Source organism: Phyllostomus hastatus, unplaced genomic scaffold, assembly GCF_019186645.2.
Source record: "Phyllostomus hastatus isolate PE091 unplaced genomic scaffold, TTU_PhHast_1.1 phas_contig_29, whole genome shotgun sequence".
Lineage (NCBI taxonomy): Eukaryota > Metazoa > Chordata > Mammalia > Chiroptera > Phyllostomidae > Phyllostomus > Phyllostomus hastatus.
Window position 1 is genome coordinate 1,748,880 of NW_025333835.1, and position 24,946 is coordinate 1,773,825.

The following is a 24,946-nucleotide window of genomic DNA, read 5'->3' on the forward strand; positions in this document are numbered from 1 at the left end:
AAATGACTGGTAATTCAGCATTAAAGAACATTCCCATATATATATTTTTCTTCAAATACAAATACATTGTAAGACCTATGTATACTGGTGTATGTTACCAAATTCAAGCTTGAAAGTAAGGCAGGCCACTACCAAGTAAATCCTCACATCCAGTTATCTCAGCTACTATGTAATCTCAGGAACATATCTTATTATAACGTATACAGTGGCTAGCCAAGTGACACAGCACACAGTGCTAAACTAATCTGATTAGCAAAGAGAAAGTAAAAGGATCATCTTGCAAAAAATCTACATATAATGAGCAAGAAATAAAGTGGGGAACAAAGGAATTTAATATTTTAATTTTGAACTTCAAATGTCATAAGAAAAAGACTACTAACTTTGCATGAAAGCCCGTATCTGTCACTAACAGTCAACCTACTTAAAAAACCACTTTTAAGAAGTACCTTTAAGAAGAGGGAGCCAAGATGGAGGTGTAGACAGAACACTTCACTTCCCTGCACAACCAAAAGAAGGAAAACAACCGATTTAAAAACAAAGAACAACCAGAAGTGCCAGAAAAACATTTGCATAAAAGTCCAACCACCAAGGAGTTGAAGAAACATTCAACCAGAAGGTAGGAGGAACAAATATGGGTAGTAGGGTGGAGAGGACACGGCAAGGCAGCAGCGAGAGGACCGGGTAGGCAAGGCAGTGGCTGGTGAACCACACAAGCAACCCTACATTCGCTTGCAGACAAGCCAGATGGACCAGGAAACCCTCCCTGGGTTTCAGCACAGGAAACTAAAGACTCAAAACCACACTCTGAGGAAAAGATCCGTAGGGGTTGAGGCAGCAGAGGGAGAAACTTCCAGCCTCACAGGAGAGTAGGCTAAAGACCCACAGGGACCTAAAACAAGAACAAACCCACTTGCCTGCAAATCAGCACCTAAAGGGCACAAACTGCTTATGGGAAGTGAGGGAAGTGATGGAAAATAAGAGAACAGAGCAAGTGCCATCTTTCCTTCTCTGACCCCTTCCTCACAGCGCCACAAGACAGCAAAGAAGGTTGCCCAGCCCTGTGATTACCTAAGGCTCCGCCCCTCCCATGTAACAGGTATGCCAAGACAAAAATATGGTCCAAGTGAAAGAATGAATCAAAACTCCAGAAAAATAACTAAACAAGGAAGACACAGATGACCTATTTGATGCAGAGTTCAAAACACTGGTAATCAGGATTCTCACAGAATTGGTTGAGCTCAGTTGCAAGATGAAGGAACAAATGAAAGCTACCCAAAGTGAAATAAAGCAAAATATACAGGGAACCAACACTGAAGGGAAGGAAACCAGGACTCAAATAAACAATTTGGAACAAAAGGAAAAAAATAAGCATCCAAATGAAAACAGAATGACAAAACAAGAATGAAGAAAAAAAAAAAAAAGAGAGGCTTTGGGGTCTCTGGGACAACTTTAAATGTTTCAACATCCAAATCATGGGAGTGCCAGAAGGGGAAAAGGAAGAGCAAGATATCAAAAACTTATTTGAACAAATAATGTAGGAGAACTTCCCTAATCTGGTGAAGAAAATAGACTTCCAGGAAGTCCAGGAAGCCCAGACAGTCCCAAAGAAATTGGACCCAAGGAGGAGCACACCAAGGCACATTGTAATTAAGTTATGCAAGATCAAAGACAATCTTAAAAGCAGCAAGAGGAGTTACCTATTAAGGAATTCCTATAAGGCTATCAGCTGATTTCTCAAAAGAAAACTTTCATGCAAGAAGGGGCTGGAAAGAAGTATTCCAAGTCATGAAAAGCAAGGACCTGCATCCAAGATTACTCTATCCAGCAAAGCTATCATTTAGAATAGAAGGGCAGATAAGTGCTTCCCAAATAAGGTCAAGTTCAAGGAGTTCATCATCACCAAGTCCGTATTATATGAAATGTTAAAGGGACTTACATATCTAAGAAACAGAAGATCAAAATCTATGAACAGTAAAATGACAACAAACCCACAACTATCAACAGCCAAACCTAAAAAAACAAAAATTAAGCAAACGACTAGAACAGGAACAGAATCAAAGAAATGGAGACCACATGGAGGGTTATCAGCAGGGAGGGGGAAGAATGGGGGAAAGGTACAGAGAATAAGAAGCATGATAGATAGGTACAAAATAGACGTACTTATTGGTTTTGGCATTCATCACAAGTTTTGGAACAAAGTAACTATGAGAACAAGGTACCACTGTATATATAGAGAGGACATAGGTGTAAAGGAATAAAATGGCAATGGATAAGTACCTATCAATAATAACCTTACATGTGAATGGACTAAATGCTCCAATCAAAACATATAGGGTAGCACAATGAATAAGAAAATAGGACCATATATGCTTTTTACAAGAGCCCCACCTCAGAACAAAAAATTTACACAGACTGAAAGTTAAAAGGTGGAAAAAAACACTTCATGCAAATAGAGATGAAAAAAAGCTAGGGCAGTAATACTTACACCTAACAAAACAGACTTCAAAACAAAGACCATCACAAAAGACAAAGAAGGTCCCTACGTAACACTAAAGGGATCAATTCAACAAGAGGATATAACCCTTGTAAACATATATGCACCCAATAAACAAGCACCTAAAAATATAAAGAAAACCATACAGGACTTTAAGGAAGAGATTGACGGCATTGTAGGGGATTTTAACAACCCACTGTAACCAATGAATAGGTCTTCTGACAAAAAAAATCAACAAGAAAACAGTAACCATAAATGACACACTAGATCAAATGGATTTAACTGATATTTACAGAACATTTTATTCCAAAGCAGTAGAATACACATTTTGCTCAAGTGCACATTGATCATTCTCAAAGACAGACCACATGGTCACATGGTAGGACAGAAAATAAGTCTCAGAAAACTCAAGAAAATTGAAAATACCAAGCATTTTCTCAGATCACAATCACAAGAAATCAACCTCAATTAAAAAACTCAAGAATATTCAAGTATAGAGAGACTAAATAGCACATTATTAAATAATAAATGAGTCATCAAGGAGATTAAGGAAGAAACCAGAAAGTACCTGGAAACAAATGAAAATGAACACACAACAACCCAAACCTTTTGGACACAGTGAAAGCAGTCCTCAGAGGGAAGTTCACAGCATTACAGGCCTATCTCAAGAAGAAAAATCTAAAATAAGCAATCTGTGCACCTAAAAGAACTAGGAAAAACAACAACAACAACAAACAAAGCCCAGAGTAGAAGGATGGAAATAATAAAGATCAGAGGGGAAAAATGACTAAAGACTTAAAAAAAAAAATCAAAAGGTCAATAAATCCAGGTGCTGTTTCTTTGAAAAGATAAACAAAATTTATGAAGTTTTAACCAGACTCATCAAGAAACAGAGAGAGGGAGGACACAAATTAATAAAATCAGGGAGGCTTCCAGTCAAGATGGTGACATAGGCAGACATGGTTCACTTCCTTACACAATCACATCAAAATTGCAACTAAAATATAGAACTATCACTCGGCAATGTCAGAAATTGGGTTGAATGGAAGTGTGACAACCATGGAACTGAAGAAACCACATCCATCCAGACTGGTAGGATGGGCTCAGACATGGAACACGCTGGACTCACACCCACGTAGAAAAAAATTCAGGAGGGATACCTTGGGAGTGGGGAGTCCCAGACCAACACCAGTACCCCCAGACTAGGATTCCAGTGCTACGACGGTAAGTCCCCACAACTTCTAGCTGTGAAAACCAGCAGGGACTGATTTGGTGGAGGAGTCTGCTAGAGCCCTAAGCAGTTCCTCTTGGGGAACCCACACAGGGACTCACCTACTCAGACTAGCTCCCTCTGAGCTCCAAGACCGGGATGGCAGCTTGAAGGGCACCAGTGGTACACAGGGAGAGACTGAAGTGTTTGGCACTGGGGCGAGCAGAGGTAATTGTCCCTTTGCTGAGCCCTCCCCTACACACAGCAGGTAGGCTGGTACCAAATCTAAGACACTATCAACCTGGCTAACACTGTGTGACCCACCTAGGAAATCCACAGAAGCTCTGCCCCACCCAACTTATGGGCCCACCCAAGCTGCTTTCCCATAAGATTGGCTAGTCTTGACTCCTAAATCCTATCAAACAAGCAACACCCGGCTTTAAGAACCCTAGCAGTAGCCATATTAGAGTCACAGTTTGGCTTCACCTGGGAATCTCAAATCCCAGCACAAGTAGCAGCCATCTCAGATTTCTTTACAGCTCAGGCAGTGTCCACTGGGGAAAAGCCAGGTGGGAGCTGAACTTGGCCTGCACCATCCAGTAAAGCCTAGGGCAGGGGTGTCAAACTCATTTTCACTGCAGGCTACACAGCCTCACGGTTGTCTTCAAAGGGCCAAATGTAATTTTAGGACTGTATAAATGTAACCACTCTTTAACTGGGGGCAAGAAGCTCAGTGATACTGCTGAGTAGAAATAGGGTGCCGGGCCAGATAAAACAAGGGGGAGGGCCAGATTCAGTCCATGAGCCTTCTGTTTGCCACCTGTGCCCAGAAGCCAACTCACTCAATGGACAACTACAGACCACACAGGAGCACCATCACCCGGTCCCTGCATAACTGATCCTCCATAGAGGGAGGAGGGTGGTGGTCAGCGGTCACAGCCAATCCTTGCAACTCACTAGTCTGGGTAAATCCCTCCCAATGATCTTTAAATAGCAACCAAGGCTCAACTACAAGAGGAAGGTGTGTGTACTCAGACCAACCAAAGGGTGCACCTCCAGTACTCAGCTTGGGTAATAGCGGAGGCTGTGCTACTGGATCTTACAGGATACCTACTACATTGGGCCACTCTACCAAGGCCACTCAAAGAAGTTCTACCTAATACATAGAAACAAGGAGGCTGCCAAAATAGAGAGACAGAGAAACATGGTCCACGTGAAAGAACAGATTAAAACTCCAGAAAAAGAGCTAAATAAAATGCAGATAAGGAATCTATCAAATGCAGAGTTCAAAACACTCGTTATAAGGATGCTCTGGAACTTAGTAACGACCTTAGCAACATAAAAAGACCCAGTCAGAAACAAAGGATACACTAATTGAAATAAAAAACAATTTACAGAGAAACAACAGTAGAGTGAATGAAGCCAAGAATCAAATCAATGATTTGGAACATAAGGAAGCAAAAAGCAACCACACAGAACAACAACAACAAAAGTATCATAAAAAAAATGAGGATAGTATAAACAGCCTCTGGGCCAACTTCAAGAAGTCCAACATTCTCTTCATAGGGGTGCCAGAAGGAGAAAAAAAAAAAAAGAGCAAGAAATTGGAAATCTATCTGAAACACTAGTGTAAGAAAACTTCCCAAATTTGGCAAAGGAGATAGACATGGAAGTCCACGAAGCACAGAGAGTCCCAATTATGATGAATACACAGAGTTACAACTCCAAGACACATAACTGTTAAAAGGCCAAAGGTTAAAGATAAAGACAGACTCTTAAAAGCAAGAGAAAAGAAGTTACTGGAAGGCTGCCAGATGAGTTGGGGGAAGGGGACAATGGGAGAAGAGGTGAGGGGATTTAAAAAAGTACAAATAGGTAGTTACATAATAGCCTTGTGGATGTAATGTACAATATAGGAAGTGGAGTAGTCCAAGAACATATATGCCTGATCCATGGACATGAACAATGCAGGGGGGATTGCCTGAGGGAGTATGGGGTGCTGGATAGAGGGGGCAGGCAAAGGAAAAATGAAGACAACTATAATAACAATCAATAAAGTATTATTTAGAAAAAAGAACACAGCAGCGAGCCAGATCCCTGCAGCTGTCCTCCTTCAGGGTGGAGAAGGAGAGGCCCTGGGTGGAGAGGGTCAAAGGGGGAAAGAACAGGACAACCATGATAGCATAATCAATAAAGTATCATTTTAAAAAATAATAAAATCAGGAATGAAAGAGAAGAAACTGATACCACAGAAATACAAAGATTGTAAGAAAATACCATCAACAACTAAATACCAAGAAATTGGAGAACCTGAGCAAAGTGGATAAATTTTTAGAAACACACAATCTTCCAAAACCAAATCAGGGAGAAGCAGAAAACCTGAATAGACTAACAACTAATGAAACTGAAACAGTAATAAAAAAAATTCCCAGCAAACAAAAAGTCCTAGACTAGATGGTTTTAAAAGTGAATTTTACCATTCATTCAAAGAACACCTATCCTTTTCAAACTATTACAAAAAAATTCCAGAACAGGGAAGACTTCCAAGCTCTTTTACAAGGTCAGTATTCCCAATTCCAAAACCAGGTAAATGCACAACAAATAAAGAAAACTGTAGGCCAATATCCTTGATAAGCATTTACTAAAATTCTCAACAAAATACTAGCAAATGAAATCTAGCAATACTTTAAAAAGATCATTCACCATGATCAAGTGGGGTTTATCCCAGGGATAAAAGGTTGGTATAATATTTGCAAATCAATAAATGTGATACATAACAAAAAAATGAAAGGTAAAAATCACATGATCAGAGCAATAGATGCAGAAAAAGCATTCGATAAAATTCAGCAACCACTTATGATAAAAACTCTCAGTAAAATGGGAATATATGGGTTGTATGTAAATAATAAAGGCCTATAGGGAACCTGTCCACATGGTAGTGGCAAATGTAGCTCAGCCCTGGTTTGGGAAACCAACAGGTGCAAGGTGGCACACATGAGCCAGGCACACAGATTGGCTTTCCCATGGGGAACCAGGTATGCATTATATCTAGGTTGCTTTTGCTAAAACTTCCTCACCGTGAGTTAAGGCAGCAAATGGTTAATGCTTATCTTTGAAATAACTTCCTAAAGTCTATGCTAAACCTCCTGAGGACAGAGTGTAACCAATTCAACCACTTTTCCCCTTGCATTCGCAACATCCTTTTCTTTGTTATCCATAAGAAGTAATCAGCAACATCCTTTTCTTTGATATCTGTAAAAAGTACTCACCTAAAGCAAATCTAAGCATAATGAATGAGAACCTTCTTTGAAGCAGTGCTCCCAGAAAGCAATAAAAGCCTGTCCAGGTAAGGGTCAGGGCACTCTCTCACTCAGAGTGGCCATGCCATCCCTTTTTCTTTACAGGACTACTGCAGTCCCTGTGAATTTGTTGCATCCACAACACTAAGGACCCCACTGGTTGGAGTCTGCATCAATGGACATATACAAAAAACCTACAGCCAACTTCATATTCAATGGGCAAAAACTAAAAGCTTCTCCCTTAAGATCAGGAACAAGACAAGGATGTCCACTTTCACCACTCTTATTCAACATAGTACTGGAAAGCCTCACCACAGTGATCAAAGAAGAAGAAACAGAAGGAAGCCAAAGTGGAAAAGAGGAAGTAAAACTGTCATTCACAAACAACATGACAGTGTACACAAAAAACCATATAGGCTTCACCAAAGAACTACTAGATATAATAAATGAATTAGGCAAAGTAGCAGGATACAAAATCAATACTCAGAAATCACTGGCATTCTTATACACAAATAATGAACAATCAGAAAGAGAAACTAAGAAAACAACCTCTTTTACTACTGCAACAGAAAAAAAAAGAAAAAGAAAATTAGGTAGTTAGGAATAAATTTAACCAAGAAGGTAAAAGAGCTATCTTTGGAAAACTATAGGATACGGAAGAAAGAAACAGAGGAAGATACAAATAAGTGAAAGCCCATATCATGTTCATGGATTGGAAGAATTGGCATCATTAAAATGTCCATAATACCCAAAGCAATCAATAGATTCAAAGAAATTCCTATTAAAATACCAATGAGACTTGGCTGGTGTGGCTCAGGGGATTGAGTGGCAGCCTGCGAACCAAAGGGATGCTGGTTTGATTCCCAGTCAGGGCACATGCCTGGGTTGTGGACCAGGTCCCCAGTAGGGAGCACATAAAAGGCAACCACACACTGATGTTTCTCTCCCTCTCTATCTCCCTCCCTCCCCCTCTCTCTAAAAGTAAATAAAATCTTTTTTAAAAAATTTAAAAAATAAAATACCAATGGCATATTTCACAGATCTAGAACAAATATTCCAAAAATTTATGGAACCAAAAAGGCCCCAAATAGCCTAAGCAATCCTGAGAAAGAAGAACAAAGTTGGATGGATCACAACACCTGATACCAAACTGTACTATACGGTCACTTTAATCAAAACAGTACTGGCAAAAAAACAGACACATAGATCAATGGAACGAAATAGAGAGATCAGAAATAAAACTCACATCTTTATGGTCAACTAATATTTAACAAAGGAGGCAAGAGAATAAAATAGAGAATGGTGCTGGGAGAAGTGGACTAGTACTTGCAAAAAAAAAAAAAAGAAACTAAACCACCAATTTACACCATACACCAGAATAAACTCAAAATGGATAACAGACTTAAATATAATTCGTGATACTGTAAAAATTATAGAGGAAAAAGTAGGCAGTAAGTTTCAGATATCTTGAAGAGCAATATTTTTGTTGATATATATCCTGGGGAAAGAGAAACAAAAAATAAATAGGTGGGACTACAGCAAATTAAAAAGCTTCTGCACAGCTAAAGAAAGCATCATCAAAATGAAAAGGGAATCCACTGTATGGGAGAACACATTTGCCAATGATATATCAGACAAGGGTTTAATCTCTGAAAGATGTAAAGAAGTCACACAACTCAACACCAGGAAGACAAATACAATTAAAAAATGGACAAAGGACCTGAACAGACACTTCTCCAGGGAGGCCATACAGAGGGCCCATAGACATATTAAAAAAAAAATGCTCATCATGAGCCATCAGAGAGATGCGAATTAACCACAATGAGATATTACCTCACACCTGTCAGAATGGCTATAATAAATCAACAAACAGCATGTGCTGGCAAGGATATGGAGAAAATGGAACCCTAGTACACTGTTGGTGGGAATGCAGACTGGTGCAGCCACCCTGGAAAACAGTATGGAGTTTCCTAAAAAACTTAAAAATGGAACTGCCTTATAATCCAGCAATTCCACTTCTGAGAATATGTCCTAAGAAGTGCAAAACACCAATTCAAAAGAATATATGCACCCCTACATTCATAGAAGCATTATTTACAATAGCCAAGATTTGGAAGCAAGCCCAAATGCCCATCAATAAATAAGTGGATATAAAAGCAATGGTATGTTTAACAATGGAGTACTGCACAACAACAACAAAAAAAGAAGGAACTCTTACCTTTTGGGACAGCCTGGTTGGAACTGGGGTCTATTTTACTAAGTGAGATAAGCCAGTCAATGAAACACAAATACCATATGATCTCACTTATAAGTGGAATCTAATGAACAAAATAAACTAAGAAACAAAACAGAATCGGAGGCATAGAAACATGGAGACTGACAGCTGTGAGAGGAGAGGAGGGGAGGTGGGGACTGTGTGAAAGATGGTGAAGGGAGTAGTCAAAGAACATATATGCATGACCCAAGGACACAGACATGGTGAAGGGACTGACTGTAGGAATGGGAAGAAGGGTGGGTGGAGGGGGTCAAAGGGGGAAAAACTGGGACAACTGTAATAACACAAATAACAAAATATTTTTAAAAGATTAAATAAAATATTTATCCAAGGATATATTTATTTATTTTAGAGGAAGGGTGACACAGATTGTTTTAGTTAAGGAGAAAGCATTGTAAAACATATCATAAGTCTCTTCTAATTCCACCCCACCAAATATGTGGAATTGAATCACTAGAAAAATTGGTTGAAAATGGGCCATGCTTCACTAACTCTGCGTCATGTTGCAGAAGTGAAGGGAACCAGGTTTGCTAAAGTAATTGTGGTGATAGAAATGTATTGGCCTCAGAAGCTACTGAGGTGGTCCATTCTATCCTAGGACAGTGTTAAAAAAAAAAAGAAAAGAAAATGGGCCATGCAAAAATATAACAAAGACTAAAAATATTAAAAATAAATTCAACATAATAAACTCAAGTAGGTTTTAATTTTTCTTAGAAAATTCCCTGTTTTATTGACCCGTTGCACTATTAAAAAGAAATGAAGAGCCTAAAAAGTAATTTTTTAAGCCCTGGCCCGATGGTCAGCTAATTGAAGCATCCTCCCGTCCACCAAAAGGTGCAAGTTTGATCCCCAGTCAGGGCACAAGCCTAGGTTCTGGGTTTGGTCGCCAGGTCACTGGTAGGTGCGCATACGGGAGACAACGAATTGGTGTATTTCTCTCGCAATGTGTCTCTTTCTCGCCCACCCTCCATCTCTCTCTCTCTCTAAAATCAATAAACATATTTTCTAATGAGGATCTTTTAAAAAGTAACTTTTTTTTATTTATTTATTCACTTTTAGAGAGAGAGAGACAGAGAGAGAGAGAGACAGAGAAACATCAATGTGCGGTTGCTGGGGGTTATGGTCTGCAACCCAAGCATGTACCCTGGCTGGGAATCGAACCTGCGACACTTTGGTTTGCAGCCCGCGCTAATCCACTGAGCTACGCCAGCCAGGGCTAAAAAGTAACTTTTTAAGTATACTTTATTGGTTATGCTATCCCAGTTATCCCATTTTTTTCTCCCCTTCATCCCCCTCCACCTAATACCCCTCCAGCTTCTCCCCCCTTTAGAGCATGTCCATGGGTCTTATATGTAAGTTCTTTGGCTTCCATTTCCTACACTATTCTTAACCTCCTCCTGTTTATTTTGTACCTACCAATTATGTTTCTTATTACCTGTCACTTCCCCCATTCTCCCTTCTCTACCTCCCAACTGATAACCCTCCATGTGATCTCCATTTCTGGGATTCTGTTCCTGTTCTAGCTGTTTGGTTACTTCGTTTTAGGTTTTTCAGGTTTGGTTGTTGACAGTTCTGAGCTTGTTGTCAATTTACTGTTCATAGTTTTGATCTTCTTTTCCTTAGATAAATCCCTTTTACATTTCATACAACAAGGGCTAGGTGATGATGAACTCCTTTAGCTTTATGCTGTCTTGGAAGCACTTTATCTGTTCTTGCACTCTAAATTAATGGCTTTGCTGGATACAGCAATCTTGGATGTAGGTCCTTGCCTTTCATGACTTAGAATACTTCTTTCCAGCCCCTTCTTGCCTGTAAGGTTTCTTTAGAGAAATCAGCTGATAGTCTTATGGGAACTCCTTTGCAGGTAACTGTCTCCTTTTCTCTTGCTGTTTTTAAGATTCTCTCCTTATCTTTAATCTTGAGTAATGTAATTGCGGTGTGCTGGTGTGCTCTTGTTTGAGACTCTGAGATTACTTGACTTTTATGTTTATTTCCTTTGCCAGATTGGGGAAGTTTTCCTTCATTATTTATTCAATTAAGTTTTTGATTTCTTGCTCTTCCTCTTCTCCTTTTGGCATCCCTATGATTCAAATGGTGGAATGTTTAAAGTTGTCCCAGAGGTTCCCAAGCCTCTCATTTTTTTTTTTTTTTGAATTTGTGTTTCTTCATTCTGTTCTGGTTGAATGTTTATTTGTTCCTTTTGTTCCAAATTGTTAATTTGAGCCCCGGTTTCCTTCCCTTCACTGTTGGTTCCCTGTATATTTTGCTTTAGTAAACTTTGCACAACCTTCACTTATTCCTTTATTTTGAAACCATACTCAATCATTTCTGTGAGCATCCTGACTACCAGTGTTTTGAACTCTGCACCTGATAGGCTGGCTATCTCCTAGTCACTTAGCTCTTTTTCTTGAGTTTTGACCTGTTCTTTCATTTGGGCCATATTTCTTTGTCTTGGTGAAACAGTCTGGGTGAATATTTCTTCTTTAACTCCTTGGTTGTCAGTCTTCCATACACTTTGATTTTCTGTCAGTTCTGGTTGTGTTTTGTTTTTAAATTGGTTGCTATCCTTCTTTTGGTTGTACAAGGAAGTGAAGCATATCTATCTGTCTCCACTTGACCAGAACAACAGAACTAATTTTTTAATAAGCAGCTATAGTTGTATGCTTGAGGGAAAACATAAAAACGTTCAAGATAATGTCTGACTTGTGTATATTTCAATGTAAAAATTAAAAAAACACTTAGTGTAAAACGGTTTAGTTACTTATACTTTTGGCAATTCATGACCAACCAAGGTAACACTACAGTGGTGGCTCTGAAGTGTTTTTGTGTCACAGACTCCTCTGAGACTCTAATGAGAGCTATGGTCTGTTCTACAGAAAAACATGCAAATATACATACATACCTAGCATTTTAAAAGCATGATGACAGTCAGAGCCATGTAACCCAATGGTAGAACTGATGCCTTAACAAGCAGAAATAACAAAGGACACAAGGCTCCTCAGAAAAGAAAACAAACTATAAATAACAACTGCACAGCTCTTTCTTGGTCATCCAGTCAAAAACACTAAACATAAACATCTCTATTCACTGAATTTTATCAAGTGATATCCATAGAGAGAGCAAAAACTCATGCACATGCCCTGGCCAGTATGGCTCAGTTTGTTAAGCATGGTCTGAAAAACAAAAGGTCACAGGTTTGATTCCTGGTCAGGGCACTGCCTGAGTTGTGTGTTTGGTCCCTGGTCAGGGTGCATATGAGAGGCATCAGCTTGATGTTTTTCTCCCTCTCTTTCTCCCTCCCTTCCCCTTTCTCTAAAAAAAATAAATAATAAATAAAACATAAAAAATAAAAATAAGTTCTTTAAAAAATAAAATAAAATGAATTCATGTCTCAAACTTCAAACCTAAAGTGTTTAAAAATAAATCTAATATTAATATTAGTAATAACAGCTGAGCATTTATTAAATACTGTATTTTTCTAGTGTTTTAAATATATTTATACATAAATGTAAATAATTGCTATCCCCATTTCACTAAAAAGAAAATAAAAGCACAGAAAAATACAGAGTCAAAGAACAACTACCCAAAACATAAATGATTAATGAGATTAAGAAGCAAAAATATCCTTTATAGTGTATACCATCTAATAGCAACTTAGACCTATATTAGTTCTACAGAGCAGGACATATTGTCCAAACTCCAGAAGGATGACAATCTTGATCCTTTTCCATATTCCTACCAAGATAATTATTATAATACCATATTCACTTTGGAGTACACTGTAACCAGAAATGTGAACCAAAATGTTCAAAAAGAGTACAACACTAACTAAAGGATTCACAAGATTAAAAATGGAAGGTTAATTTGGAGGACAAAAAAATCTTAGTTTTCTAAATTACTGTCTTTTGTATAAGTAGCAGGAATAAATCATGCTTTGGAAAAACTAGCAATATAAGATATAAAGATTTTGAAATAAGATACCTTTTCCTACAGGGGAAGTTCAAGCTCCCCTACCTCAAATTTTCTTCAAGGCTTTGCCTTCTTTTTACCATCTTGGTTCCATGCCTCCTCCATTACAGGATAACCACAAAAGTAGAGAAAACCTCACAGGTTCAATAGGTCTTACTACATCCCATCAATAGCAAGACAAATTTCAGATTCCCCAGATGTGCCTATGCTATGCCCTGCACAATGTTGCACATAATAAACATGTGTTGAATGGCTGAAACTTCTCCAGGAGAAAATGTTTAACATTTTCTACCTCCCACAATACAAATACTACACTACGAATTATTACAGCATCAGAACAATGCAATAAAATGATTCTTTTGCATTAAATCACATGACTAAAAAGTTCGAATTTACCATTTTTTAGACTCCACATCCGGGCGGGAAAAAAGACTGATTTTTAAAATTCAATGTATGCAGTTACTAGCAATTCAAGATACCACAAAAAATTTATCTGATCATATTCCTTTTTTAAAACAAGGACACTTTTTAAAAGAAGATTTTATTTATCCATTTTTTTTTTTTTTAGGAAGAGGTATAAGGGAGGGAGGAAGAGAAGCATCAATGTGAGAAACATCTATTGTTTGCCTCTCCTACACACCCCAACCAGGAACTGTATCCACAACCCAGGCATGTGCCCTAACTGGGAAACAAAACTGCAACCTTTTATTTTGTGAGATGATGCCCAACCAACTGACCAACACTGGTCAGGGTGACAATGATGTTCTTAACATACTAGAATTTTTATAGCTTTTTTCCTAATGCTTAGTGAAAATACAACAAAATCACGGATCTTTTCATTTATACCATCAGAAACCAATTTGAATTATATATGAGAAATTAGCTCCACTAAAATAAATGGACTTTTTTTTTAATAGCAATGTTCTAAATTCAGTGAAGGTTAAAAATGAAGAAATGATGAAAATAAACATATTCATATACATATGACGCAAAAAAGTTCCCTCTGTATTTAATTCACGAACTGAAACACTTGCTCCTGATTTACTGAATGGTTAAAATATCTATATCAAACACACAAAATTGAACTATATTTTACACTGTTCCCTGGAAGTCTATACTAATTGAAAAAAGTTCATCTTTGCATTACACAGACCCTCTTAGTATCGACAGCACATGAGAGCAAAAATTCAGACTAAAACATTCCCTAATATTAAGCAGCATTTTTAAAAAAACTTATAGTTGCTGAAGATCAATTTACCAAAATAGGCAAAACTCAGAATATGGTTTCTTCAACATCTTAGAAGACAGCTTGATGCACCCCACTTTTCCATCTGCTTTGTTCTATTTCTTAATGTCCCAAATGGAAATTAAACACTTCTAGTAACTGCCAAAATTTCATCAATCACAGTAAAGAGAAGCAGTATGATATGAGTAACAGAGGTATTCCATAATAGGTGAACAGTCTTGGTAATGACCTTAGAGTGTATGTTGAGACAGAAAATCTATTCAACATGTACAGGAATCACATTAAATAATTCTACTCTCACTTACCTGATGAGCTCTCAGTAAATACTGTTAATGTTTGTCCTCCGACACTTTGCAAGACAAAAGGATGTTCTCTAGGGGCACTGACTGAAGCTGGTTTTCCGCCAATATCATGAATATTTGCAAGATCCTCATTTAAAGTGAACGACACCTAATAGACACATTAAACAGAGCTAATTACAATAGACTTTTATATTCAAAAGTACAGAAATTCTGATTATAAATCAAATAATTTTTTAAAATTGTGAATCTCTTCTAGTCATTTAAGCATTTTTAAAACTTTAGCCAAAAATCTTTAATACTTAGTTATAAAAGAGACTCTATTCCCATTTTCAGAATAATAGGGCTAATCTACCTTTACAAATACACAGACTTCAAATATTTTCTCTGATCTATGGATGAAGAAATTCTATCTTCAAAATAGGGATACAATTTTTCTCCCTAAGGTCTTCAAGGTCAAAAGTCTATGTCTTGTTATATTTATACCCTTAAAAAAATAAATATAAATATATATATATATGTGTGTGTATGTGTATTGGGTTGGCCAAAAAGTTTGTTTTTTTCCCCATAAGATGGCTCTAGTAGTGCTTAGCTGTCCTTAACTTCATTCGAAACAATTTTGTTAGATTGTATTGTGACAGCTGTCATATCAGCATGCATTTTAAAAAAACTTAGCCAAATTGAATTTTTGTGTAGCCATTTTAATGCTGAAGATGGAAAACAATATGCAACATTTTTGGCATATTATGCTTTATTATTTCAAGAAAGCTAAAAACACAAATGGAATCCCCCCAAAAAGATTTGTGCCGTGTATGGAGAAGGTGTTGTGACTGATCAAATGTGTCAAAAGTGGTTTTGTGAAGTTTCATGCTGGAGATTTCTCGCTGGACGACAGTCCGGTAGACTGGCTGAAGTTGATAGCAATCAAACTGAGACATCAATAGAGAATAATCAATGTTATACCACATGGAAGACAGGCGCCATACTCAAAATATCCAAATCAATAAAGTTATTGGTGAAAATGAAAAATGTGTCTTTTATTTTACGGAAAACACTCAACAGATTTTTTGGCCAATCCTATACATGCATCTATCTCCCAAAAAGTGCCTAGCACACAGAAGGAAAACAGAATTTGCTGAATGAATGAATACTTTAGGGGTATTAAGAAAGCAATTGTACTAGAAAGGAGAAAAGTGAGCTACTTAGATAGCTTAAACATTCCCATAAGCAGAAGATATATTCTTTTCTAGGTCTTAATGACTACTGTATGAATACATGGTGCTCTTTTATTTTTGAATATTTTAACAAATACAACTAAATATTTATAAGAATACTCAATATTGAGATTTACAATAAAAAGACATAGTAGGCATTCTTTCTAAATGATTTTTACTATATAACAGATCTCCCCCCAAAACTATAAAATTTTATATCGAAGAGATTTATAAACATAAATTACTGATCTCCTAACCACGAAGGAAGATTAGGAAGTATTTATTAAATATCTCTCTACTGTGAGATAGGTACTTCAAATTATGTGCTGGACTTAATGGGTCTAATCTAAAGCCCTCAAAAAGCTAAATTAAATGCCTCCACCACACTGAAACAATGTTAAAATATCACTGAGGTAATACTAAGTGTCATAAGTATTGAGAGAGGGTATATTTCAGGTCAAAGCAGAATGCTAAAAATGAACAACTAGAAAGGAATCCATTCATCCACACAAGAGAGACATTTATACTAATGTGTTCCTGACTATTAGCTACTATATAGTTTGACATGGAGCTTTCCAGAATACAAACAGCACCCTCTCTTCACCACTACTAATACACATTAAAATAATCTCATGTTTTAAATAAAATCTAAATAGAAATAATCTTACCTCGGTCCTTCCTTGATTCCTTAAAAGGAGAAAAGAAGGAAATTTTAATTATTTAGATTTCCTGTTTTTTTCTTAAAAGCTATGCTATTAAAAGAAATAACACTACTGTATTTTTAAATAAAGTATTACATTTACAGAGCTTAATATTTATCTTTGGCTCTCCTCAACTATCCTATTTGTAATCCTATAGGAGAAACAAAAATCACATTAATCTCATATGAGTGAGTATTTTAAGTTTTTATCACTTAATAGTATTAAAAACTGTCCTAATATTTTATCCAAATAATGATTGTATTACAATTCTTATCTTCTGAGCATTTTTAGAATTTAGCAGCATATGAGTGCATATTTAATATAGATATACAGTATTTCAGCAAATTTTACTATTTGTCTAACTGAAGATGTTTCATTTACCTAACAAAATCTTAAAGACCAAAATTAAATTTAGCAATATTTTAAAATTATAAACAATTTTTATATACTCTAAAAACATATGTCTACACACAGACAAACCAAAATAAGTTTTAAAACAGTCATAATTCCACTGTTAACATCTTGGTACAGTAAATATCCTTCCAGACTATTCTTATATATTTGAATTACGTGTTTTTAAATTTTTTTTTTTGGTTACAAATATGGAATCAATGCACACCTTATATAACAGCCTGAGTTTTATTTTTTAACTTTTTAAGTCTATTTTATTGATTATGCTATTACAGTTGTACCATTTTTCCCCTCCCTTTACCCCTCTTCCTGCACCACCCTCTCCCTCCAGCACTGGGGGGAAGTACATGTCCTTAGATCACATCCATGGGTTGTACATATTAGGTTCTTTGGCTTCTCCATTTCCTATACTATTCTTAACCTCCCCAACTATTTTGTATCTAATTTTTTAAAATTGTATTAAATACTATATGTAAAGTACTAAGTGTAAGGTCCCTGTCCCCAGACAGCAGAAGACATAAAAGTTATATCCATGATTATAAAATGAGATTAAATTTTAATAAAGATACGAAAAGTTTTGCAATGATGCATCCCAATTCAGCATGAATACAATCCCCTTGACAAACACACGTAGGCAGGCACTGAATTCACTAATAGCCTCTTCTGTACCACTCCTGAACTTGGCTTCTGGAGGCATTTAATTTAGCTACCTTTAAGATAGAGGCACTATAGGCAAAGGCAAAGACACAGAAGGTACATGCATAATGGTTACTGAACTGAATTGAGGCTAATGCAAAAACCTCATAAAAAGTAAGGAAAGCTTGAACCAGGTAATGGTAGAATGCAAGAAGGAGTATATGGCAGGGTGTTTAAACTGTTAAAACTGTGAGAACTAACAGAGGAGAAAGTGACTGGAAGTGGGCAGCAAGAGAAAAGGACGGATTAAAGATCATGTTGACATTTCTAGTCAGGGTGACTAGAAAAGCACTCAGATGCAATCAGGAAACACTTGATGGGAGGATTTCATTTCCATACGTAAAAACAAAATTATAATGGCATCTTAGCTAAAATGATAAGGGATTGATGAACTCTGGATGAATTTTCTAGAATAAAAATTAATGCTTGGAAACTTCAAACTTATTTTAAAAGGATTACATATTATTTTTGTCTTGGCGTGTGAATATATGAAGCACATATGACCTTCTACACTGCAACTAAAATATACCCTTTCCATAATGACCTGTGTTTAAAATGATAAACATCAACTACTCAAACACAGTAATAGCTTCAGAAATGATGAAGTAAACATCAGGCCCTTCCTTTCACTGACCACCCTATAATGTTGTGCAGTTTCTCCTTCATCACTGAGTCCATTTCTCAATACTCCACAACTAGTTCATTAGACTCCAGTCTTGTTCCTCTTGTCTTTTTGTCTTTCCTTTTTCTTATATTTTTAAAATATTTCTTAGATTTGTTAGATTTGACACCAATGGAGCCAGACTTTTCACTAAGCACCTTCTTTTCCAGGTTAAGAAAATTAAGCAAATAATACCAAATCTTTAACTGTGTGACAGGGAGGTTTTGTTTTATTTTAAATTCCTATTAATACATCCTCTTCTTGGACAATTCAGCTGAAAAACCATTAGGTGAGGCCGTGCAAGGTATGTATTTCCAGAGTGGGTTGAGCAGAGTAGTCACAGCCCACGTAGGGTAGAAAGGAAGTGCCTTGGGTGGAAGGGAAAAAGCCTGGAGCAAAGTGTCAGAGCTTAGTAGGGTAAGGAGGGCATCCACATAAAATTAGAACGGCTCAACAAGAAGTGTGTCAGAAGCTAGCAAGGCGAGTGTATCCACATGGGAGGATAATCAGACGTAAACTGTTAAGAGCCCTAGAGAGGTTAAAAAGCAGAGGGAATGTCTATGAGGAGAGTGCAAACTCAGAACAGTGGGTAGAAGACTGACTGCACTGACAGCATCCCTGTGGAGGACAGCAAACACAGCTGTCTAATGAGTGCAATATAGCCCAAGCAGGGTGAGGACAGCCTTCACACATTGGTAGTGGAAGAGAGGTTTGAACAAACAAGAACACCAGTCAGGGTACATGCCTGGGTTCCAGGCCATGACCCCCAGCAACCACACATTGATGTTTCCCTCTCTCTCTCTCTTTCTCCCTCCCTTCCCTCTCTAAAAATAAATAAAATAAAATCTTAAAAAAAAAAAAAAGAAAAAAGAAAAGAACAAACAAGAACAGAGGCCTGAACAAATAAGTGAACATATTAAAGATAACAGGAATCAGGTTTCTCACTTTCAGAAAAGAGATACAAATATGAAAAGAGAGAAAAATGAACATACCCAGTAGTGCTGGACTGGCATATGAAAGCAGAATAAGCACTTGTAGTATCCAGATCTTAGTTTCTACAAGGAACCAGAGTGCCTTGCAAAAATGAATGACACCAGGGCTCAGAAATATACAGCTGAATCTCAAACATCTTTCTGTGACAAAAGGTACTCAAAGAATAGTGAGAACATGTCAAACAGCCACAGGACTTAACACTACTCAACTATTTACTTAAAAATGGGCCCAGCCTGGGTGGTTCAGTTGGTTGGAGCATTGTCTCATACACTGAAAAGTTACAGGTTCAATTCCCAGTCAGAGCATACACCTAGGTTGTGGGTTCAACCCCCAGGTGGGGTACATACAAAGGGCAAACAATCATATTTCCCTCTCATATCGATGTCTGTCTGTCTGACTCTCTCTCCCTCCCTTCTTCTCTCTCTAAAAATCAATAAACATCCCAATATCCTTGGGTAAGGATTAAAAAAATGGTTAAGATGCTAAACATTTTATATATATATATTTATAATTTTTTTATCACCATTAAAAAAGGGAAAAAGCACAGGAGTCAGCTTGAAGAAGCTTCCACTGGCTAAATTTTGGACAATTTAACCAATGATGATGGTAACAAATTATGACCCATTAAATAAAACTGGAATCCATGAGTTCACACTAACATCAATAAATAAATGAAGTAAAAAATCTGATGGTGAATAAAATACTTACATAGTCTCAAAGTACCACCCCACAGAACACTTAATATTTACAAAGGGGAAAAGAGAACATTTACAGTGAAAAAGCTTACAGGATACACCTTATTAAGTGACCAAAGTTACAACTACCAATAATGGGATAAAATGTAAACATGGAAACTTTGCTAGAAAAACTTCTTAGATGGAGGCATAGGTAGACACACTGTGCCTCCTTGCACAACAAAAGAACGAAAATTTAAAAAACAAAAAACAACCAGAGCCGACAGAAAATTAAACTTTAAGGAAGTCCAACAACCAAGGAGTTAAAGAAGACACATTCATCCAGACCAGAGGAGGGTAAGGGTAAGGAGAGGCAGCCGGGCAGAGAGGACTCACACCAAGGAGGCGGTTAGAGGACCAGGGCAGGCAAGATGGTGGCTAGTGGACCCAACCTGGCAGTGAATTGTAGAGTGGGGTGCGCAAGGCTGCAGCTGACCAGCAAGGCAGTGGCTGGTGGAGTGCATGGGCCCACATTCAGTCCCACATTCACGTGCAGATATAGCAGGAGGAAAAACTGGGGAGCTGGATGGTCTGTGCAACCCAGGGCCCTAGCACGGAAAAATAAAGCCTCAAACCACTGACAGAAAACACCTGTGGGGGTTGAGGCAGCAGCGGGAGAAACTTCCAGCCTCACAGGAAAGTTCATTGGAGGCTCTTAGAATGTACACAAACCCACCCACATGGGAATCAGAACCAGAAGGGTGCAATTTGCTGGTGGAAAATGGGGAAAGTGACTGAAATCCGGCACAGTGGAGCAAGCACCGTTGTTCCCTCTGGGGCCCCTCTCCTACATACAGTGTCTCAATGCAGTGATATGGGTTACCCCACTCAGGTGAATACCTAAGGCTCTGCCCCTTAGTATGTAACTGGCGCGTCAAGACAAAAAAAAAAAAAAATGCCCAAATGAAAGAACAGATCAGAGTACCAGAAAAAATACAACTAAGTGACAAAGGGACAGCCAACCTACCAGATGCACAGTTCAAAACACTGGTAATCAAGATGTTCACAGAATTGAATTTGGTTGCAAATTAGATGAAAAAATGAAGGCTATGCTAGGTGAAATATAGGAAAATGCAGAGGGAAACAATAGTGATGAGAAGGAAACTGGGACTCAAATTAACCATGTGGACCAGAAGGAAGAAAGAAACATTCAACCAGAACCAAATGAAGAAACAAGAATTCAAAAAAATGAGGAGAGGCTTAGGAACCTCCAGGACATCTTTAAACATCCCAACATCCAAATTATAGGGGTACCAGAAGGAGAAGAGGAAGAGCAACAAGTGGAAAAGTTATTTGAACAAATAATAAAGAGAACTTCCCCAATCTGGCAAAGGAAATAGACTTCCAGGAAGTCCAGGAAGCTCAGAGAGTCCCAAAGAAGTTAGACTCAAGGAGGAACACACCAAGGAACATCATAATTACACTACTCAAGATTAAAATGAAGGAGAGAATCCTAGAAGCAGCAAGAGAAAAGGAGACAGTGACTTACAAAGGAGTTCCCATAAGACTATAAGCAGACTTTTCAAAAGAGACCTTACAGGCAAGAAGGGGCTGGAAAGAAGTATTCCAAGTCACGAAAGGCAAGGACCTACATCCCAGATTCCTCTATCCAGCAAAGCTTTCATTTAGAATGGAAGGGCAGATAAAGTGCTTCTCAGATAAGGTCAAGTTAAAGGAGTTCATCATCACCAAGCCCTTATTATATGAAATGTTAAAGGGACTTATCTAAGAAAAAGAAGATAAAAAACGTGAACAATAAAATGAAAGCAAACTCATAATCATTAACCACACCTAAAACAAAAACAAAAGCAAACTAAGCAAACAACTAGAACAGAAACAGAACCACAGAAATGGAGATCACATGGAGGGTTAGCAACAGGGGAGTGGGAGGAGGAGAGAGGGGGAAAAGGTACAGAGAATAAGTAGCATAAATGGTAGGTAGAAAATAGACAGGGGGAGGGCAAGAATAGGATGGGAAATGTAGAAGCCAAAGAACTTATATGTACGACCCATGGATATGAACGAAAGGGGCAGAATGTAGGTGAGAGGACAGGGTGTGCAGGGCAGAGGAGAGTGAAGGGGGGAAAATGGGACTATAATAGCATAATCAATTAAAAAAAACAACAACAACCAGAATTGAAAGAAATCAAACTGTATGGAAGTCCGACAACCAAGGAGTTAAAGAAGAAACATTCATCCAAACCAGCAGAAGGGTGGAGGTGGACAGCAGAGCAGAGGAGACTCTCGGCAAGGCAGCGGCTGGTAGACCAGGCAAGACAGCGAATTGTGGACTGGGCGGTCCCACATTTGCGTGCAGATAAACCAGGAGGAACATCTGGGGAGTGAGACAGACCATGCAACCCAGGGTTCAAGAACAGGGAAATAAAGCCTCAAAACCTGTGACTGAAAACACCTGTGGGGGTTAAGGCAGCAGTGGGAAAAACTCCCAGCCTTAGAGGAGAGTTAATTGTAGAGACGAACAGGGTCCTAGAACATACACAAGCCCACCCACTGGGGAATCAGCAGCAGAAGGGCCTAATTTGATTGTGGGTGGTGGGGAAAGTGACTGAAAACTGGCAGAGAGCACAGCAAGTGGCACTGTTCCCTCTGGGACCCCACCCACACATACCTCCTCACAAGGCACCAACCCTGGTGAACACCTAAGGCTCCGCCCCTTACTACATAACAGGCACGCTGAGACAAAAAAAGGTCCAAATGAAAGAACAGATCAAAACTCCAGAAAAAATACAACCAAGTGACAAAGAGATAGACAACCTACCAGATGCAGAGTTTAAAACACTAGCAATCAGGATGCTCACAGAATTGGTTGAATTTGGTCGCAAATTAGATGAAAAAAATGAAGGCTATGCTAAGTGAAATAAAGAAAATGTACAGGGAACCAATACTGATGGGAAGGAAACTGGGACTCGAATCAATGGTGAGAGCCAGAAGGAAGAAACAAGAATTCAAAAAAATGAGAAGAGGCTTAGGAACCTCCAGGACATCTTTAAACATTCCAACATCCGAATCATAGGGGTGCCAGAAGAAGAGAAAGACCAAGAAATTGAAAACTTATCTGAAAAAATAATGAAGGAGAACTTCCCCAATCTGGCAAAGGAAACATACTTTCAAAAAGTCCAGGAAGCTCAGAGAGTCCCAAAGACGTTGGACCCAAGAAGGAACACTCCAAGGCACATCATAATTACATTAGGCAAGGTAAAAATGAAGGAGATCCTAGAAGCAGCAAGAGAAAAGGAGACAGTTATCTACAAAGGAGTGCCCATAAGACTGTCAGCTGATTTCTCAAAAGAGACCTTGCAGGCAAGAAGGGGATGGAAAGAAGTATTCCAAGTCATGAAAGGCAAGGACCTACATCCAAGATTGATCTATCCAGCAAAGCTATCATTTAGAATGGAAGGGCAGATAAAGTGCTTCCCAGATAAGGCCAAGTTAAAGGAGTTCATCATCACCAAGCCCTTATTATATGAAATGCTAAAGGGACTTATCTAAGAAAAAGATAAAAAATATGAACACTAAAATGACAACAAACTCACAATTATTAACAACTGAACCTAAAACAAAAACAAAAACAAACTAAGTAAACAACTAGAACAGGAAGAGAATCTTAGAAATGGAGATCGCATGGAGGGTTATCAGCAGGGGAGTGGGTAGGGACGGGGGTGGGAAAAGGTACAGAGAATAAGTACCATAAAAGGTAGGTAGAAGATAGATGGGGGGAGGTTAAGAATAGTATAAGAAATGTAGAAGCCAAAGAACTTATATATTGACCCACAGACATGAACTAAAGGGGGGATTGCAGGTGGCAGGGGGGTGCGCAGGGTAGAGGGGAATAAAGGGGGGAAATGTGACAACTGTAATAGCATAATCAATACAACATATTAAAATTGTTTAAAAGAAAAGAAAAATTAAGAACCCAGCTTCACCTTTCTGATATTCTTGCCAAAGATGAATAACCTGAATCTAATCATGAAAAATAGTCAGACAAACCCAAGAGTACTAACATTTATACACTAAAAAAAATTTCCAAATGTTCTAGATTTAAGAAAACTAAAGAGACCTGACAACAGAACACAACATGAACTCGTGGACTGGATCCTATTCCTATGACACATTATAGAGACAACTGACAAATCTTGAATAAAGTCTACGATTAAGTAATAGTACAATTTGATGCTCATCTACTCATTTGGAGGACTGTCCTGTGATTATGTTGGAGAATGTCCAACATGATGTAATAGAAAAGTTCTTTATACTATTCCTCCAACTTTTCTGCAACTTGAGATTGTTTTAAAAGCATTAAATAATTGTAAAATGTACCCAGTTTACTTAGTCCCTTAGTAAGGAATTTGAGAATGTTACTAATTTTTTTCTGTAACAATGTTGAAATGAATATCCTTATATGCCAACCTTTCAACCTGTGCCATCACTAACTTGTAACTTCCACAAGATAAGTTCCTAGAAATTACTGGGTCAAAAGCATGGTATTTTATCATTAATATTTCTAGCCTTCTCATTATCCCAGCCCCATGCTGCTGTATCAGTTTGTCTTTCTATAAGGGCTGCATCAAGAACTGAACATAATGCTTGCATTGTGAACTAACTGGCAGAGGAAACAGTGGAATTTTTATTCTACTTTGCTCTGAGCAGCAGTATGTATGTGTGTACATATACATATATGGTACCTGACTGCCCTTCAAAGTTTGTACCAACCTAAAATAGTATA

General features: G+C 37.9%; 1 protein-coding gene and 1 non-coding gene across 2 annotated transcripts in view; one reads left to right on the top strand and one right to left on the bottom strand.

The window, feature by feature from the left end:
• The window catches only part of GTF2F2 (general transcription factor IIF subunit 2), a 154,816-nt gene that overhangs the window by 124,610 nt on the left and 5,260 nt on the right, over window positions 1–24,946 (bottom strand). The window contains exons 3-4 of the mRNA XM_045839238.1: window positions 16,675–16,693; window positions 14,799–14,943 (exon numbers count right to left, since the gene is read on the bottom strand). Of these exons, the coding sequence (XP_045695194.1) occupies window positions 14,799–14,943; window positions 16,675–16,693 (164 nt within the window). The remainder of the gene's footprint in view (window positions 1–14,798; window positions 14,944–16,674; window positions 16,694–24,946) is intronic.
• LOC123818994 lies at window positions 9,754–9,883 on the top strand. The gene has a single exon (XR_006785754.1). It is a non-coding gene; the product is annotated as a small nucleolar RNA SNORA66 (small nucleolar RNA).